This window comes from Leptodactylus fuscus, chromosome 9 (assembly GCF_031893055.1).
Source record: "Leptodactylus fuscus isolate aLepFus1 chromosome 9, aLepFus1.hap2, whole genome shotgun sequence".
Taxonomy (NCBI): domain Eukaryota; kingdom Metazoa; phylum Chordata; class Amphibia; order Anura; family Leptodactylidae; genus Leptodactylus; species Leptodactylus fuscus.
In genome coordinates, this window is record NC_134273.1 from 77180454 (window position 1) to 77201688 (window position 21235).

Here is a 21235-nt window from a genome sequence, read left to right on the forward strand (position 1 = left end):
TCCAAACAGTTGATCAGTGAAGGGGGGTGCAGAGAGTCAGACCCCCACTGATCTGTTATTAATGGCTTCTCTTAAGGACAGTCCAATATTACAACCCTAGGAAACCCCCTTCGGTAAATACATATACTAAGCACGTCTTACTATAGACCACTCGCTCGTAACAAGAATTCCCTATTGAGTTTCACTGTTGGTCTCAGTTCACCCTGTAACATAATAAAGTCTACAATGACCCCAGTGACCCCGATATTTTTGACCACCCATCTGGTATTTCAACATACTTTTATGACCATTGGTAGTGCAGTAATATATATCAGGCATGTAGTAATTTTTGGACATGGCTCACGTGGGTATTGAGTGTTCAAGACGTAAGCAGCATAAAGGTCCGAGCCAGAGAGGACAATCGTCTGGTTCAGATTACAGCAGTTTTGAGTTGGTCAATAAAGTACAAAAATATCCGTATACCTCTGCACATCTCATGAAGACAACCAATGCCTGTCCTATAAGGGGGATCAACGGGATAAGGGATTCCAGATGATCAATGTTCCGGATGTCATATAAATCACTTAAGCCTGTAAGAGATTACTATGGCTCAGGCCTTGGCCTGGAACGACAACCAAACCGAGTATTGGTGGACTTGTGTGATGGTGGCCTGATTCTCCCCTGACCGCAGTTGTCCGGAAGCAGAAAGGTTGGTTTAAATCCAACATGCCCAATCTTTTTGTTCTCAGTGACGATAGGCAGATGTGTTAGGGAGAGAGGAGTAAGCTACTGGGCCAAACCTAGCATGCATGTGAAGGAATGGATTTGAAAGGAATAGCTGGTGATCAAGTGAACATTCAGCAGGAAGTTATCTACTGTGTATGGGCAGCTTGAAGAGGATCTTTCTCTACTTCCACCAACTCTAATTCTTTGCATCCATTAATAGGCAGAGATTCTGGCGCACCACTGAAAGCTCTGGAATGGCGGGGGCCAATTTCAGCACCCAATAGGTTAATCATGCTCTCTACTGTCAGGTGGGTGGCCTGAGCTGGAACAGATGTCAGATGACTCACCCGACAGATTTAATTAAAAGGGTTGCCCTGGATCTAGAGGTAGTTGATAACTATCAGATCGGATGGGTCCAACCCCCGGACCCTATCCCAACCACTTGTTTTGGTCGCCAGAAGCCATATTCTAGAAACTCTCCTACTCCTCTTCAGGTAGATAGGATAGGTCATCAGTATCAATTACCTTCAGATCCTGGACAACACTAACAAACTGGGTGCTGAAACCAACGTTGCTCAGAAATGGTGGGGGCTATAAAAAAAATGCCAAATGCACTGGAATCAGTGGAGTGGTTCAAAGAGTTGTAGTTGGTGGAGATGATGAAAGATTCTCTTTAAAGTTATCACAGTAGCTTGCAGTCGTGTATCTCACTGTAAGATTTGGTGCATTAATGCGACAAAAACACACAAAAACAAAGTCTTAAAGAAACGACACCGCACACCACATCTGGTTTTTCTCAAGGACAATGAATATGTTTTAATATTTAAATCTGAACAGCAAATGATGTTGAACACCCTGCAGATAGCACAAGATATGCAGTTCAAAGCATAAAAAGCGAAACGCGTGTGTCCAGTACAACTACGCACAAACTACTTCTGATACTTGTTCTGTATTTCGGCCTCATCCTCTGAACGAGGAGGGAGGGGGAAGACCCCACGTAGAAAAGCAGCAATGACCCATTTCCTTTCACTCTTACAGTAAAAAATGAAAGCAGGTTAAATATCTCAAGTCACAGAGCATAGAACAATTCACAATTTGATGCGGATAAAAACAGGACGGCACCATTTGCAATTTAAGATTTTAAACAACTACTTGAAATTCAACAATGTAAAACTACTGTACATCATGTCATGAAATCCTAGGTCGGGTTTTGGTTCCAGCAAGGTCATTGTATATATAGGTACAACTCTTGTTAAAACAAGTGACCTCTAAGTATCTAGTGAGTACGAAGCTGGAGATGGGAGAAATTCAAGCCTTAGGAATGAGTTTATGAAGGATGGGGCACGTCAGCTTGGCCAGCAGTTGTCTCTTGACTCTTGGAGGGCCACCATGAAAGTTTGATATTCCATTGCCGAGGTCAACTCATGTTCACAGTTGCTGCAGAAGCTCAAAGAGGCCATAATGTTGCTTTACATATCTACGAAGGCCGGGCGTAAGCTTTGTTAAAGTAGTCCAAAAAATTTTTGTGGCTGGATAAAATTTTGGCATGGTCAGTGGGTCTTATTCGAGAATTGGCTAGTCTTACCCATGTTTAGAATAGACGATGAGCGTGTGTGTAGAACAAGGTCTTTATGGGTAGGGACTCGAGTGTTGTAATAAAAATTTGGTCTATGATGGATATCAAAGAGGTTTCCAGTAAGTGAGATGGTATAAAAGGTACAAAGTACAAGTGCGTTAGTCACATGATGGAGTTGATGTCATCACTATGGAATAGACCAACCAAACATAAGGCCCGGTTCACATCTATGTTCGGGTTCGCATTCAGGGAGTCCACATGGGGACCCCCAGAATGAAAGCCTATACCCATAAAAAAACCTGCAGACCCCATAAACTATAATGGGGTCCGTGTGGTTCCAACACAAAACACACGGAGAGAAAAGTGATGCTTCCACGTTTCATGCGGAAACCACACAGACCCCATTATAGTCTATTGGGTCCGCGGGTTTGCACTTTTTTATGCGTATAGGCTTCCATTCAGGGGATCCCCTAGCGGACTCCCCAAACGCAGGTGTGAATCAGGCCTAGAATATTTTTCTTGTTCCTACGTAAATTTTTCAAGAAATCACCCTAAGTGATGGCCCATTTACTGTAGACCATTACTAAATTTTTTGTGGTCAAACAAAAAGAACTCTCAACGATCTATAGAAAATAAGCCAAAAAGTTGGACAGTGTCAGCAAATTTCTAAGCACATCGACTGCACGGTTCCTGGGGTTCGTCCAACTGTGCTCGGAGGTCGAGAGAGTAACAATGGAGAATCTATGATGAGGTTCTGCAGCAAGTGTGACAACTCTGGTTATTGGAGGTGGAAATATTTTTGGAAATGTACATTTTTGTTGCGTTAAGTTTTCTCAAACGATAATGAGTTATATATGTGATCGTCATCCTGAATTCACTCGTAACGTCGCTCTCCATTACCCGTGAAATCGCTTCTTTTCTCAAAAATTTCCAATATAAAACAAACCTAATCGCTAAGGTTGTAGAATTAACGTCTACTGGATAATTTTGTGAACTCCTCCCGATAGTTCTCCAACTTTTTTCTTAATGTTACCTACAGTCACTTAGTTGAAATGTCTTCATGGTTTCTAAAGAAGTCAAGTTCGTGAAGTTTTTGGCTGCTGTTCGACATGAAAAATAAAATACTATTGACTTCCATTGCCCCAAATACACGGATCTGTTAGCGAATTTGTTCTCGACAAGTCGGCATTTGGAGTGGAGTTATCACACTGGTCGGGACTTCTTAAAGGTGAAGTGGCTATGACTCGGAGATGGCCAAAAAACAGCACCCTGTCAGTCCCATACAAGTGAATAAAGTAGTGGTCACACACGCTCCCTTCTCAGGAGATTCGGGGGACTTCCGTTCCAGCGGTCGGACCCTCAATCAGACCCTTAAGTGATAAGTTTTGTCAGTGGGAAAACCCCTTTAAAGATGAAATTTTTGCTACTTTAACGTAAGGCTTGTGACTCCTACAAATACCTGGTCAATCTAGAAGTTTATTGCCCAGAGATTAGATTGTCAAGTGCCTGACTACCTGAATCCTTACAGATTAATTGAAATCCTGAAATTAGATGCTGGAATTTTACGTAAAAAAAAAAAATTTGACTGGGTAAAATTACAAAAATGTCAAAAATTTGGGACTCCCATTTTTGTATACGTTTTTTTGAACACCTGGCGGTAACGTCATATACAGAACTTTTTGCAACTAACCAGTGGACGCCTCAACTTTTTTGGACTCGATTCCCACATCAGATTAAGAATGTGTTCAAACTTTGGTAAATGATTTCATCACTACTACGTTATATCGCCTGAAGTCAACTCGTTGCATAACGGTATGCATATATCTATAGATACATATATATATAATTTTTTTTTGTTTAAAAAGAAAAAGTAAAATAATTTCTGTAAGGTGCTAAACTCATACCTGCCAAACACAACTTTTTTTTTTTGTCCTGGATGGAGAAGGTTTTCATTTGTACTATTGCTTGACCACTGAAAAAAAAAAATTGACATCCACACGTCCCAAAAAAGTATAAATTACACAGTTTTTGGAGAGTCAAAAAAAAAATCCAACCAGACTTCTTTTATGAGCTCGGCATGCAGGTCCATTAGATCCGTATTTCTAAAACATATAGACTCATTTGATATTACAAAATACAAAAATAGTTTATCAGAACTTTCATTTACATTCCATTTACAATGAGTGCTTCAATAACTTAAGGGTTAAGCCTAATCTGATCCTTAAAATACTCAAAAATAATACTAGTGCCCAAAAAAGACAAAAAAAAAAAAAAAGCACATAGTTTGTAGTACGAGGATGGGGGTCAAGCAGCATACTGTACGTCTCGGTACGGCATACATTCAAAAAGTAGATTCTGTAAGTTGGAACGAACAGCAAGGCAGTATTTTTTTTATTTTTTTTTGGCGGACTGAACTATTGAGGAAATAAAGTGAAATGTGCAATAAAACCCAATATTCACTAGATTCACAATCAGGACTAATTTACCGAACCTCTTTCTTTAAAATCAGTCTTAGGTCGGGGATACTTGGGACAAGGGTTGGGGAGACAGGCGGTTTTTCTTTTGCTATAAAACAAGTGTTCAAATTGTGGACCGGCCCACTGGGGTATTTAATTTACATAGTAAAATTGTGGCTTATAGGTTAACACTAGGAGATGATACAATTTTTGCTCTTCCTCCGTTTCCTGCTATGTAATTGTCCTCGTCCACCCAAAGTGGAAGACTTGGGTATGCCACCGGAGCATTGACCATACTGGTGGATAAGGTCTTCACTGGTCACGTATCTCAGACGGGTTGGCTGTGGAATTGGTTCTCCAAGGAAATACCCTTCATTGTCTGACTCTGAAGAAGATGAACATGTGGAGCACCAGTCGTATTCGTTCATGTGCGGTCCCCAACGTTCACAGAGATGGTTTTGTAAAGCAAGGTCAGAAGCGGTCCTTTGATACCGGTTGTACATTTCTCTTCTGACAGCCTGGTCCATCTGATCGCGCCCTCCTCTCTGTTGCATTAGTCGTTCATAGTCCTCTCTGGCTCTCAGAAGTGGTTTATCCTTTATTTTACTACATTGATCTGTAGCCAGGTGGAGAGCGTTGTCAGAGCGAGATCGCCTTGACCTCCTTTGCCGATGATGACGATAGTGTTGATCGTTATCCCGCGATTGGGTCCTCCTCCTTGTCCTCTCGCTCATTGGTGTCATCTTCACATTGGCCTGGCCGGCCATGTCATTCATACCATCATCAAACTGAAATGACTGGTGCATTCGACCATGAGATGCCAAGTCCCTATATTTGCCAGGTTTGGCTAGATCACCAAGATTGTGGGCCATATCTTGATACTGTTGCGCAGAGAGAAGACTCCGCACAGACTCTACACTTCGGAACTGAGATGAAGAGTTAAGCGTACCCATGTTGCTAAGCTTTTCTGAAACGTTCATTCCAGAGTCTTTACTCAAATCTGGCATTGAAAACCGAGATAGATGCTCTTGACGTTTAGGGCCCCCATCCATGGATGCACCTTAAAAATAAACAAAAAGACTATCATTAGTACCAACAAATATACATGTTTTACTACATTTTTGTATACCAATGACTGACTACAATTGTTATTTTGTGGTGGCTCCAAAATGCAATGGGTGCCAAATTTGCCCAGTGGCCAACCTTCCCAAAGTTCAGTGGGCTTCTCCCCACTTTTGTCTACTTAATCTGTCAAGAAAGTGGTGCAGTCTTAGATCATAGACTGTATTTGGCCATGTGCAAGGGTCCCTTGCCTCCCCGCAGCTCTACTATTCCGGACTATATATACTACAGAACAGTAGAGACGTGGGAGGCAAGGACTCTGATCACTACCATATGGGGGGTCCTGGTCTTCAAGTCAGATTCGAGATGAGAAATGTGGGTATAACATGGTACTTTTTTTTGGGGAAAACATTTGCCCTTGCACAGGGGGCCTTAGACTGACCAAACAAAACTTAAGTTTTTGAGCCCTTCGATAAAAATTGGAGGACATTGGAGATGTTGGAGAAGGAGGGATTGACCATGTTGAAGTTCAACACGTTTGATCCTTAGGCAATGGATCAGGAAGGCCATATCCTCAAAGTGGTAACAGCCAACTAATTTGTGTGTAAGGGCTGACGACTTATGCAACAGCAGATGTTGGGGGAAATGAAGAATCGGACATGTTGGAAGTCACGACGCCAATCCTTTGTTTACGCCCCTCTCCCCATTGGGAACAGACTGTTTCTTTGAGCTTATTTTAACCCTTCAAGAACCCATCAAGACCAGCATATTGTATGTCAATCTTGACAATCCATGCGCCAGCCTCATGAAGCAGGTGCATCCTATGCCAGGCTACGCACTTACACTGGAATCTGCCCTAGCTCGTAGTGAGCATAGACATCAGGCATGAACTGTCGGCCACTCTTGCAACACTCTTGCCATTCTACCTATTCAGGGAATTCGTGAAGATGGTGTAAAAATGACATTTGCGACAATTTTTATTGCAATTGTTCCCTAAAAAGCTGCAAACCCGAGGCTTGGGACACTTTAATGCCACATTTCTGACACTGCGGCTTAGTAAGGGAGCCCTACCTTCCTAATAGAAGGACTTGGTGCCTAAAGGATATCTCGAAACACTTATATCGTATCACATAATGAGGTTATTAGTGATGCCGAGACAAAACGATGACATGTCCAGACTAACAAAATTAGACACAATTGACAATGTGGAGAGCACAGATGCAGCGGGAAGAGAAGGGGAAGGTTCCAAACAGACACTATACAGATGTTTTCTAACTGAGCACAATAAAAACCACTTCATTACAAAGCAATGAACCGCAGTGTAATCTAAAGTACTTTATAATGGCAAATAAACACCAAACCATACAGGACCCAGCCATCGCTTCCCGACAGTCATTAACTAAGGAATGTGCAATATAACCATCCGAGCAGACTACATCCTCCCGGCAGTAAGCGGTCTCCTCTCCCCAGGGCGTATCATTTCAGCATACAGCATATGTGTCAATCACAGCGGCCCGCACTTATGAGCCCAACGTCAACTAGAGGTGTCGGCATTATTTTTTGTCTCGGAGGACCTTGTACAGCTATAAATCAGGACCAAACCAATCTTGGATTTTTTGCGCTACAGTGTATTTCTTCACTATGTGACTCAATTAGAATCAGATTACTAGGCCACGTACCTCTACAGAGCCTCTGACTAATGGGGGGTGGGGGGGCCCAAGGAAGGGGCCGGCCGCACCCTTATGCAGCATTCATATAATGTAATAGGGTGTATTGGACAGGGTTATTTGTAATTTCATCTTCCATGTGATAGATAACAGATGCACGGTCGGGTCCCACTAGTGCAGATTAGAAAGAATTTTATTGTACGTTCTGGTAAATAAATTTTCGGATCGGCCGTTTGGGTCTGGGGACGATTCATATTAAAGATACCAATGTATTAGTAGTAGTTGGGAGCTGCTATAAAGTCTCTTAACTCTGGAGGACTCAACATGTCCTAGTGTGTTCCGAACCAATCACTGATTTCATTGGACATGGTGCAATGCTTGATTCAGCCTGTGGGGGTGCTCAAGTGAAAATAAACACTTACTGCTGAGCTTTACCATCTGATCACTGAGGATCTCAGCAGCAAGAAACCCTGGGATTGTGGCTTATTGTCAGGGGGGCATTTTAACATGAAATAGATAAGATAAAGCAAATTGCATCTTCTATATATTACAATAATTGCTTATTAGGGTGGCAAAATATTTCTGAAACAGGCTCAGTGTGGTTTAAAACATAAAAATAGTAGTGCATGCTCAATGGATCTCCAGTTCATACACTCAGCGGGTCCCTGCTGGTCTCTATTTCCTGGTCCTCTCGACACCTAGAAAATTCCTGATCAGTCGATCATGGTTGAGGCGGGGTCATTACTTTGGCCAATGATTGGCTGGGTGGTCATTACCTGTGTGGTGTGGGGGACTAGGAATGGGAAACTGGCGGACATGGTGAGGAGGGTAGTGATGATACCTTTATATTTTTAACCCATTTGGAGCCTGTTTGTATATGCTGGATAACCCTTTACATAGCAACTTTGGGCAATATTGGACCGTTTTCTTCAGCAATGGCAGGTCCCAATAATGAAATATATTGGACAGAATGTACTGGTGTAGGTGAGAGTAGTTGTGGTGCATGACCCTTTTCACACCAAAGATGTGCCACTTTGAGCTTCCATGCCCCATTCACCACGCTTACAATACTGTGTAAGCGGCCATTTTCTTGTGGCCGGCGGGCATGTGCAGTCGGCTTTGCCCTAGGCCTGAGGCCTAGAAGTTTGAAGCCAACCCCCTGAGAAGACGCGTGAAGACCCCGTTCCTGAAGAAGATGGAGGCGGTGCTGGAGAGTTCTCTCGCAGCATTGGAGACGCCCCCAGTGCTGTTTGAGCGCTGGGCCCGCCCCCAGTGCTGCGAGAGAACTCATTTGCATACCGGCAAAAAAAACGGGATTTTAACAGAATGGCAGAGAACAGAAGACATCTATAGGTAGGAGAAGACCATCGTGTCAACGAGAAAAAAAAAGTTTTTAATGGTAGAATCCCTTTACAGTGTGGACGAGATCCAAGCATGCCGGGCAGGAACAACTTAGCCTGACAAAATTGGTGCGAGTTATAAAAGAAATTTACGTCAGTCCCAAACGGGAATTATCCCCTAAATAATTCAGGCGCATCTCGTACCAGCAAGGACTAGTGTTTCACTAAATTCCCCCCATTGCGTTTTCCATCTGCCATTAGAATGCAAGCCTTTCTACGAAATCGGATGAAGTCCATCGATCAACCATAAACAGTAGACCATTACGGACTATGCATTAAAATCTAAAAAAAAATAAAATAAAATTGCTCTTCCTATTGTAAATTGGATTTCATGCTACCGCTACGTGGTAAACCCTTTCCTTGCAAGAGATGCGAGACGCGCCGTCACATTTTACTTGCCAGCGCCAAGCTCGGAGTTCATGAAGAACCTGTCAATTATGTAAATCACACAGAACCCCGCCAGCCAAAATTGTCATTAACAGAACAATTACTGTACCTTAATTACTAACATAACTGTTTTGGGTAATTTAGTGTTGGTGTCGGCTTCCAAATCAGGATGTGGTGTGTTTGTTATTACGCGGGGACTCTATTTACCGAATCACGAATAAAATATTACAGTCCTCCGCCGGAGATAATGAGCGCGTTTCTAATTAGATCATAACGATTCCGATTTTACATAATATTCATGATGTCATTCGGATGTAATTTTCGGCATTGGGTTTGAGTTAACGCAGACCACGCGGGGTGGACCTTATTGGCCAAAATATTATGTAGTCGAACGGCGTTTCCAAGGACTCGGCTTCTGGGACCTACTAAAAACAATTTCGAAGGCTTATGTAAATGGTAACAAAATGCAGACGCGTACAGAAGGCGAGAGCGAAGGACGGGATGAAAAGGGTTCGGGAAAATGTAATCACGTAGAAAACCAGGACCTTAAAAAGCAAATGAAAATTTATTAGGATTCTGCCGTTGCACAGGGCCGTGTGTTCTACGTCGGGATTTAATGAGAAACATCTTTTCGGTTACATAAGGAAGGTTGGAAAGTTTCAGGCTTATGATTTTTTTTCTTCTTCTCTAGAGTTCAGTTTGCTAACTATATCCTTCTAGTGGTTTCTGATACAGAGTTCTCAGGCGCTACGGTTTCTACTTGTGGAGATGGCCAGCTGGCATCGGGAGCTTCATAGGCTCGGCAATGCTCCCGGGGAAAAAAATCTAAGTTTGCAAATTAAATCTTGTCCGGGAAGAACAAAACTGGCGTAGTAATGGCACCTATACGAGTCAATGCTCAACTGTTTAACACGACTAGGAATGTTAGGCCAAAGAGGCCCATGTGTAGACGGTCGCCTCAGAGTTCTTGCCTTTAATCGGTACAAAGCAGAGATCTGGTTGCTCCAAGTTCCATCACAGATGCAGATTAAGAAGATAACATCATGATGTCTGCAACCACCACTAGAAGATCTTAGTACATAAGGTTATACTTCCAAGATGATAAAACAGAATAAGCTCCTTATGGCCCCCCCTAGTGGTGGTTGCAGACCTTCAGAAAGTTGTGTTTTAGAGAACTTACAGTATCTAGATGGTGGAAAAAATAAAAAGAAATATCAACCACTAATTTAAAACCACTTTGATAGTCCCACAAATTTTTATTTACAAGTAGCTGGAAAGTGACCACCACAGCCTGGCCTGAACGTCCTGTAACGTTCATGTCCTCTGTGTTCTGGTCCCTGCACCTCCTGGTTAACCTCTCTATTTGTATCCTGACTCCATGCTCTCTTTGCCCCCCACTGTTCCCATCATCCTCCTCCTCTCCATTTCTCTGCTGTGCCCGTCAGCTCTCCCTGCTTCTCATAGGGCCAGTGCGTGCACCAGTAATTTGGTTCCCCACCTACGATATGTGATCTCTGCTCAGCCCCTCACCTGAGCTATAAGGTTCTAGTGTGTTAGACAGCCAGCCTGTTACCTGACCACTTCTGATCTGTGTATTGATCTTGGATTGTTCCCGATTACGTCCTGTCTGATACTCTTTCTTGAACACTTGCTTGTACTTGACTTCTGAACCATAGCTCCTTGCCCTGACCATTCTGTTGCCTGACCCTGGGGTGTCCAAGTTCGCTGAGACGGCTGCTAACACCACTGGGACCACCTGGCAATCTCCTTTCAGCAAAGGCCACATCCATGTACAAGGAGAATACCGGAGAAACCGCTTAGACAACACCCAAAGAGGCTTCCACTGGTTTGGTAACACAGTCGGCCCACTGCCCAAGAAAAAATCCAGTAGGTCACTTCCCATCCTGCTAATATCAAGGTTCCCATCATCTACGGGTGGCGCCAGTAATGCAGTACTTTACTGCTAAGTTCTTTGCACTTGAGAATATTTTTTTAAAAATTAGCATTTGCATTTTCTGCAATTTTTTTTTTTTAATTTCTGAATCTGCATAACCCCTTTAAATCTATACCTACACAAGGAATCTGGAGCTCTGTATCTGTAAACCAGAGCTCTACCCACCATAGAGGTAAATGAAGGAATTTATCAGCCCGGGATTTTTTTTTTTTTTTTTTTTTTTACCAAGGACCCGATATTGATGGGGAATAACTTCTCCCTATACTTCCATTCTCCTAGGTGAAGGCTTTCTTTGTGTCCGTCTACCTGCCATTACTAGAAAACATTCTGACTTTTTTGTTTCCAGTCTTCAGCCACTGAAGCAGTCAGGAGACATTTTAGCAAGAACAATGAGAGCGATCTATTTCTCGTCCCGGTAACAGCGCCGGGCACTCGCCGGAGTCATTATTTATTAGGTGAAGAGTTGGCATTAAACAGCGGCAAAGCAAACTGGAAAGTACAGCTCAACAAGACAAATGCTCGGCACAAAATCCCAAACCCTGCAATCTGCCTGTCACTTCACATTCACTGCTCAAGACTCCTTAGGAGGAAAAAAAAAAGAGGCACAATAAGAGGCTAAAATACCAAAAGGAAAAAAAAAAAAATTTTGCAAAAAATAGACTAAGAAGTAAAAGCTTTATAATACGCACATACTGTATCTATCTTTGTGTGTATGTATATATATATATATATATATATATATATATATATATATTATAAAACACATAAGAATGTAATGTATATTAACATTTGTATGGCTGCTATGTTAATTTATTCACTTCATTGTTGACACTGTGTTTCCATGGACCTTGAGATTATCTGCTCCTTGCCTGCTCTGGGGGCTGACTCCCCCCCCCCCCCCCCCCCGATTCCAGCTCTGCTACATCAGTTTCCACATCAACTTCATACTGTAATAATGCATAGTAGATAGCAGAGCAAGAGAAATCCCGCCCACCAATGTGCCGAGAAATCCAGGAAGTGAAAAGAGCACAGAGCCTTCAAGCTGCAGAACAAGAGTTATGGGAAAACCCCTTTAAAGGGGTTTTCTAGAATAAAAATATTAAATGACCAATCCTAAAGACAAGCCCTCAATACCAGATCGGTGGGTGTCCAACATCAGACACCTCTTCCAATTAGCTGGTGATACTCAAAGAATTGAGCAGGAAGCAGACAGCGCTGTTCTCTGCAGTGGTCAGATCAGGTACTGCAGATCAGCTCCCATTCCCAGTTTGCTTCCTGCTCTATTTTCTGTGAAAATTCACAGAGTAGTGGGTGTCAGACCCCCACCAATCTGGTATTGAGGACCTCTCTTTAGGATAGGGCTGACATTTTTAGCCCGGAAAACCCCCGTTAAAAAAAGCTGACGTGTCCGTTTTAGTAAATTGTATTCCCTGTAATAAACCAGTTCTGGGTCATCTATTCTTAAACCTCGGCTTCATACAATTAATCTGTTATTCTAATGAGAAATCTATGAATACATTGACAACTGTGATCAGCTTTGTTCGCAGTCTTTCATCAGTGTTGATCCGGCACTGACCTAGATTGCGCAACCTAAGTGGATCAATGTATTGCTATAAGGCCAGCTATGAATGGTATCTATTCATTTATGTAAAGCCTTCTTACATAAATGAATAATACAAGTGAATATAAGAAACTTTGTATTATATCTTATTTAAGAAATATTAGGCAGAGTTACTTTTTATATAGAAGTCTATGGAGAGGGGTGGGAAAAGAGGCAGCTTTGTCACTTGGATAGTTCTTGCTATGTTCCAAGACACTGAATGAGGTGACAGCTTCTTCTTCTCCCTCTACATAGACCTCTGAGTATAAAGCTGGATATGGATACAGACTGTATGTAAACAAACAGACCGAGTGAAGATGTGGAGAAGGAAACAGATTTCCTTATAAGGTTTCTTATCTTCAACTGTATCATTCATATATCAAAACTGGTTTCAGAAATGGAGGATAACCAAACTCCATACTACCTCAGTATTTCAATAGACTTTTATTGGGAGAATAAGAAAATCCCAAGACTCAAGCTCATGAAAGTCACACCAGGGTATGGGACCATGTGCAGTGTCTGGGTGCTCCGAGGTTCAGAGAAAACCAGGGATCAATGGGGGTCCCAAAGGCCAGGATTATAAAGCTGTGGCATATTCTAGCACTATAGCGTTACCTTGACAGAAGGAAATGCTCCTTTATGCAAAAATAACCAGCCCTCCATTAGGGGACCGCCTATAAATCTCAAGTCCCCGGGGTTGTGGCGCTCGCGTAGCAAGGACTGCAGCTCCACGGATGTCATGGCTAATTTTGATCAGAATAAATCAACTAAACGATTTTTTGCAATCCTGAAAATTACAATGCCGCGATGTCATGAATATTCTTTGTGCTAGAAAATCCCTCATTACGGCTAATAACACGGGCGCAGCTGCTATCCATAGTACAGTTCAGAAATAATAGGATCTGGCGCGGCTCAAACATGAATAACCAACACCTCGCCGGTACTCACGGAGGTCATAAAAAATACATACGAGCGCTTTGAGGCGGTGATCCATGTGAGAAACCAGAGTAACTTATTTGGGAACAATAGCCTTCAGCCTATGGAAGCTGTAACCTGAAATACTCATGAATGGTGGGGATTGTGACCTACATCGAAAGTAAAATGGCGCTGCCACATCCTCAATTGGAAATGTGCAGTGATGGGATGTATTTTGGAAAGTCGACTTTAAAGGGAATGTGTCGCCAAAAATTGACCTATATATTTAATCAAGTTACACACGCGGACAAAATTGTTGGTCTCCCTCGTTTAACGGAAGAAAAACCAACAATGGTCACAGAAATAACTTGAATCTGACAAAAGTAAGGGTGCATGCACACTACGTAACGCCGGGCGTGTATGAGAGCCGTACACGCCGGCATTACAGCAGACTGCCGAACACTTCCCATTCACTTCAATGGGAGCGCTCGTAACAGCGGCGTTTACGAGCGCTCCCATTGAAGTGAATGGGAAGTGTTCGGCAGTCTGCTGTAACGCCGGCGTGTACGGCTCTCATACACGCCCGGCGTTACGTAGTGTGCATGCACCCTAATAATAACCAAACTACTTGTTGACAGGCCATAAAGCTTCTGGGAGAATGTCCTATAGACAGATGAGACAAAAATTAAACTTTTTGGCAAGGCACATCAGCTCTATGTTCACAGACGGAAAAATGAAGCCTATCTTGAAGAGAACACTGTCCCTACTGTGATACATGGAGCAGGCTCTGTTATGTTCTGGTGCTGCCTTGCTGCATCTGGCACAGGGTGTCTTGAATCTGTGCAGGGTCCAATGAAATCTCAAAACCATCAATGGATTCTAGAGAGAAATGTGCTGCCCAGTGTCAGAAAACTTGGTCTCAGTGGCAAGGTCATGGGTCTTGCAACAGGATAATGACCCAAAACACCCGAGAATGGCTAAGAGGAAAACATTGGACTATTCTGAAGTGGCCTTCTATGAGCCCTGACCTAAATCCTTTTCAGCATCTTTGGAAGGAGCTGAAACTCTCCCATTAGAAGTCAATAGGATCTGCTCCGGACCATCTTGTATGGTAAGAATTGGAATTGCAAGATTTTTGGATTTTTTTTCTTTTTTTAAATAGAGAAAAAAAAGAAAAAAAAAAAAAAAAAAAAAAAAAAACCACCAAAAATTCTTTAAAAGAGATTAAATATAAAAATGTGATTTAGGCAATAGGTCATTTCCCTTTAAGAGTTTATGGTATATCCACAGGGTATGCTGAAACTGGTGGATCAATGAGGATTGGAGTCCCAAAGTGATGAAACTGGGGCAGAGGGTCCCAAGGCAGGTCCCTGATGATCGGATATTTTGGGACTTTATTAAGTCCATACATTCGTACACTTGTGGTCCAAGTAAAAATCATCCCTTCTTCTCCTCCAATGCCCCGGCCAGCGTGTTCTCGTAGGATTGCGTTACTAATAGCTTTATTAGGCCGTCTTACATTTCATTGTTTTATCTATATGAAGAATAATTATTTTCTTTGTGATTTTAACTTCTTTGCTGGTGACTCAATAGCAGAAATGAAAGGAGGTAAAATAAATACTTGGAGGATCTGAGATATACTTGGCACGTCTCTTAGAGAAGTGACCTTACACCTCTTGCCTGTAACAGATGTACATTGCTTTACTCAGACATTTCTTCCCCCGGCGAAGTTATCCCCTATGAAGTTATACACGGCCAAGTCACACTAGGACAATAGTTCAAACAAGTTGAAGCACAAATACGCCCAATGGAGATTTTCCTACAGGAAGCAAGTCCCGGCCAGGTTACTTCATTGTTCTGCTGCAGCTTTGGATGCTCGGATTTACCGAAACATCTGGACTATCAAACTTTTATTAGTACCGACATGGCTCCAGAAGTGGCAAAAGACTAGAAGTCAGATAATTAAAGGGGCTCTCCAGTGAGTCCATCATCATCTACGTCCTTCATGGATTTCAAGGCTGGGTCACATCATCAGAACAAGCACCCAGCCCAATTCACTGCACCTCCTCTCCCACGTTACCCCTATAGTAAGGGTTAGGTTTACTATTACAATGATGTATACAGCCAACCCTCATTATACAGGTAACTAGCAGAGAACGCCAGAGAGGAGACCGACTCGGGGGTCCCAGAGGGCGTAAGTGACGATAGACTCCCCGGAGAACCCCTTTAATTGACCCTATAAAGCCTGACACACCTCTTTTACATATACGAGGAGTCCGCCAACTCGAGGTTCTGAAGACTATTGTTAAAAATGGCAGCCTTCACAAATCTGGCCCATTATTTCTTGGGGGAGACAAGCATTTACTAAAACAGTCATGTCACGGGCAATGCCTAATTCCCTTTAAGTACAGCCTTAGTTCCGGCACCATGACAGAAGTGCCCGCCATCATGTCAGACGGTCACGCCACGGATATCTGAAGAGATAATGAGGGGTGTCAAAGTATTGACAGCACCATCAGTGAAATAGGCATCACGCAACCTCCAAGAGGCAGCAAAAATCAATGACATTAAATACTATAATTTCGTCTGTAAATATATTTGTTACCTGCAATCTCACCGAGACGAGTGAAAATTACGATCGCAATCTTCTGAATTAACATAGGTCAGCCGTCACACGGTTATGGTTATATTTTTGGCCGTTAGCATAAAATTCTTACCTGTTGCATTGGAGAGAGCAAGAGACTCCATGGAACCTCTCGGAGTTTGTTCTGTCGGGGTTAACCCTTCAGGGAATTTAAGTGCATTGATTGGATGTCTTGTCCGACACTGCTGCGAATTCATGTTCTTGTTTTCCGGGACTCTCAGACTTGACCTTGCCTCATTGAAACTGTGACTAGAAGCATCACTAAAGCTCTCCTGCGGTCTTAGTCTACCTTGGTAGTAGTCTTCTCGGCCCTCCTGAGAGAAGCTCTCACTGTGACTCATCATGGACAAGCTTCTTTTTTGGTTACTGAAATGCTTGGCCCACATGTCTGGCTGGGCACCTGCCCCTTGTCCAGGACCGTAAGAAGTCCTTATATTACACTGGCTGAGAAGTTGCAAAGGACTCTGAGATTGGCTTCTCTCCATCTTGTTATTATAGTGGTAGAGTTCATCTCTGCTTCGCCATAGCTGGTCCCGGTTCAGACTTGGGTTTTGACTCGATACGCTAAGCAAATCCATCTGCAAAGAGAGAGGGTCGACATCAGTGGAAAGTCTATTAGAAGCTACGTGTAGTGGATTCATGTTGCTGTCTTCAAGCTTGGCTTTGTTCTTGCCAATCTTTGCGCTACGTCGGGATTCCTTTGCTCTGGCATTCTGAAATGCGGAATCGGAGGAATCGGAGCCATTGGGATCTTCACCCACACTGCATGCTCTGGAGCAGAATATCTGCCCTTGCTTGGGCAAGAAAGGGCGTCCCAACAGTGACTTTTTGCAGTGGGCGCAACAAAAACAGTTCTCTGTTGCATGCCAGTGTTGGCCATCGTAGGTCATCTGTCCTTGGTCAATACCTGTGACAAAAAATAAGGATTAATGAAGTTCAAGAATGACCCACAAATCTGGAGATTTATGTACAATGTATGAAAGCAGCAGGTCATAATTAACCTGACAATCTCGATATGCCAAATGCCAGGCCTATGTGCCTTAGAATGAAAACCTAGGCCCGATAGTCCTTTCAAAGAACATCTCCAAAGTACCACCAAATTACCATCTATCACCTAATCCTCTAGGTTCAAGCTACATTATCTAACCGTTGTGCTGGTCCAATCGTTCGGCGCAAACGTGAACATAGCCTAAACCTTATTTTTCAGATTTCTTCAGCTGTATCAGAACGAAGCTCAGATGGATCTCGTGGACGACATTTACAATCCCTAGGTGGACGACCAAACTGATCCATTAGTGTTGGCACCAACTCTTTCCGAAAATGGTCACGGTTTAAAAGGGTTGTCTCAAGAGCGACATCCTCTTTGAAAATCGTCGTGATCACCTGATCACTCATGATCCTGCCATGACAGATCTGGCAAACAGAGGCCAGACAGGCACTTCCTTGGAAATATAGCATTACATGGTGGCCATTCAGATACAGTCCTATGAAAAAGTTTGGGCACCCCTATTAATCAATCATTTTTAGTTCTAAATATTTTGGTGTTTGCAACAGCCATTTCAGTTTGATATATCTAATAACTGATGGACACAGTAATATTTCAGGATTGAAATGAGGTTTATTGTACTAACAGAAAATGTGCAATATGCATTAAACCAAAATTTGACCGGTGCAAAAGTATGGGCACCCTTATCATTTTATTGATTTGAATTCCCCTAACTACTTTTTACTGACTTACTGAAGCACAAAATTGGTTTTGTAACCTCAGTGAGCTTTGAACTTCATAGCCAGATGTATCCAATCATAAGAAAAGGTATTTAAGGTGGCCAATTGCAAGTTGATCTCCTATTTGAATCTCCTCTGAAGAGTGGCATCATGGGCTACTCAAAACAACTCTCAAATGATCTGAAAACAAAGATTGTTCAACATAGTTGTTCAGCGGAAGGATACAAAAAGCTGTCTCAGAGATTTAATCTGTCAGTTTCCACTGTGAGGAACATAGTAAGGAAATGGAAGACCACAGGGACAGTTCTTGTTAAGCCCAGAAGTGGCAGGCCAAGAAAAATATCAGAAAGGCAGAGAAGAAGAATGGTGAGAACAGTCAAGGACAATCCACAGACCACCTCCAAAGAGCTGCAGCATCATCTTGCTGCAGATGGTGTCACTGTGCATCGGTCAACTATACAGCGCACTTTGCACAAGGAGAAGCTGTATGGGAGAGTGATGAGAAAGAAGCCGTTTCTGCATGTACGCCACAAATAGAGTTGCCTGAGGTATGAAAAAGCACATTTGGACAAGGCAGCTTCATTTTGGAAACAAAAATTGAGTTGTTTGGTTATAAAAAAAGGCGTTATGCATGGCGTCCAAAAAGAAACAGCATTCCAAGAAAAACACATGCTACCCACTGTAAAATTTGGTGGAGGTTCCATCATGCTTTGGGGCTGTGTGGCCAATGCCGGCATCGGGAATCTTGTTAAAGTTGAGAGTCGCATGGATTCCACTCAGTATCAGCAGATTCTTGAGAATAATGTTCAAGAATCAGTGACGAAGTTGAAGTTACGCCGGGGATGGATATTTCAGCAAGACAATGATCCAAAACACTGCTCCAAATCAACTCAGGCATTCATGCAGAGGAACAATTACAATGTTCTGGAATGGCCATCCCAGTCCCCAGACCTGAATATCATTGAACATCTGTGGGATGATTTGAAGCGGGCTGTCCATGCTCGGCGACCATCTAACTTAACTGAACTTGAATTGTTTGTCCAAAATACCTTTATCCAGGATCCAGGAACTGATTAAAAGCTACAGGAAGCGACTAGAGGCTGTTATCTTTGCAAAAGGAGGATCTACTAAATATTAATGTCACTTTTCTGTTGAGGTGCCCATACTTTTGCACCGGTCAAATTTTGGTTTAATGCATATTGCACATTTTCTGTTAGTACAATAAACCTCATTTCAATCCTGAAATATTACTGTGTCCATCAGTTATTAGATATATCAAACTGAAATGGCTGCTGCAAACACCAAAATATTTAGAACTAAAAATGATTAAGATTAATAGGGGTGCCCAAACTTTTTCATAGGACTGTATATCAGCGGCTACTTAAGACCAGTCCACCAGAACAATCAACCTACAATTTTAGCTCAAACGGAGGGGTTCTGAGTCAGGGGACACGCTCTTATGTCCTCCATACGCCCTAATAATGACATACGGACAGGATTATATCGATGTATTATCTTCTTACTCTACCTCGTCTGCCATACGTTGAGTTTTTCTTATGTTTTTCTGGTGCAGATTACGCAGAGTTTTTTTGTTGTTTTCTTTTTTGAGCCAGTGGATTCAATGGGAAATATAAAAGGAAGAATTTATACTCCTTCCTGTTGAACCCACTCCTGGATTTGGCTAAGGCAGTAAAAACTACACTAAAAATGCAATAAAAACTCAATGTGTTTCTCCAGTTAGGGGGCGTTCAGACTAGCGTTGGTGTCAGACAGCTAGTGTCCGATGCTAATGTCCGCGGAAGAGTTTAGCATCGGACAGTAGCTGCGTCCGTTTGCAATTTGCATGATTTTAAATGGAACACCGTGTAGTGTCCTTCAGTGCCCGTTTACAAAGGTGTCCGATTTTTCAAGCGGACAGCTAAATACTACATACACAATTTTGCTGTCCGCTTGAAAAATCAGGCACCTTTGTAAACGGACACTTAAAGGGATTCTACCATTAAAAATCTTTTTTCTGTGGATAACACGTCGGAATAGCCTTTAGAAAGGCTATTCGTCTCTTACCTTTAGATGGGATCTCTGCCACGCCGTTCCTTAGTAATACCGGTTTTTACCGGTATGTAAATTAGTTCTCTGGCAGCGATGGGGGCGGGCCCCAGTGCTGAAAATGCAATGAGGGCGTCTCCACCGCTGCCCGAAAACAGGATCCTGCGCCGCCTCTATCTTCTGCTGGATCCTCCCCTTCTTTCTTCGGTGGCTTCACCTCTGTCGGCTCTGACACTAGTAGAGCCGAATGCATGCACATTCGGCTCTACTAGTGTCAGAGCCGACAGAGGTGAAGCCGCCGAAGAAAGAAGGGGAGGATCCAGCAGATCCGCCCCCAACGCTGCCAGAGAACTAATTTACATACCAGTAAAAACCGGTATTACTAAGGAACGGCGCGGCGGAGATCCCATCTAAAGGTAAGAGACGAATAGCCTTTCTAAAGGCTATTCCGACGTGTTAGCCACAGAAAAAAGATTTTTAATGGTAGAATCCCTTTAAGGACACCCACGGACACTACACGGTATCCCATTTAAAATCATGCAAATTGCAAATGGACGCAGCTAGTGTCTGATGCTAAAATCTTCTGAGGACATTAGCATCGGACACCGACGCTAGTGTGAACCCTGCAAAAAAAAAAAAAATCTCCTTTAAAGAGTCACTTTTTTTGGGTCTGGAAAAAAAAAATCATTTTTGAAAAAAAATCTCTGCTGCAAGTAGCAGCGTTGCGTGACATATTGCTTACACGTTGCAGAACATTCCTATGACTTTGACACATGACAAAAGACTTTTCCGCCCCATTATTTGCATAAATTTAAGCAGGAGTGACATTTTTTGTAAAATGACCCCAATAAGTACAAATGTGAAAAAAAAAAGGAGGCAACCCAGACAGGAAACCAGGGAAAAGAACACATCCGAGCAGCGGCGTCAAAGGCAGATAATGATCAGGTCTTCTGTTTTACCCATTTGTACAATGTAACAAAGTTTTGGGCAGAATACGTGTTCCGGGTGACCTGGGTTAAAGCATTTAAGTAAATCCCAAAGATTCCACTGAATCTTTTTGGAAATCGATATAGAAGGTCTTAAAAAGTTACAGAATTT

The 21235-nt window shown here is 42.6% G+C and overlaps 1 protein-coding gene across 3 annotated transcripts in view; it reads right to left on the reverse strand.

The window, feature by feature from the left end:
- Window positions 1–1500: 1500 nt before the first annotated feature.
- Window positions 1501–21235, reverse strand: part of PRICKLE2 (prickle planar cell polarity protein 2) — a 179135-nt gene continuing 159400 nt past the window's right edge. For all 3 annotated transcript variants that reach the window (XM_075287494.1, XM_075287496.1, XM_075287495.1), the window contains 2 exons: window positions 16440–17273; window positions 1501–5797 (listed from right to left, as the gene is read on the reverse strand). In XM_075287494.1, coding sequence (XP_075143595.1) covers window positions 4929–5797; window positions 16440–17273 — 1703 coding nt within the window. In that variant the 3' untranslated portion in view covers window positions 1501–4928. The remainder of the gene's footprint in view (window positions 5798–16439; window positions 17274–21235) is intronic.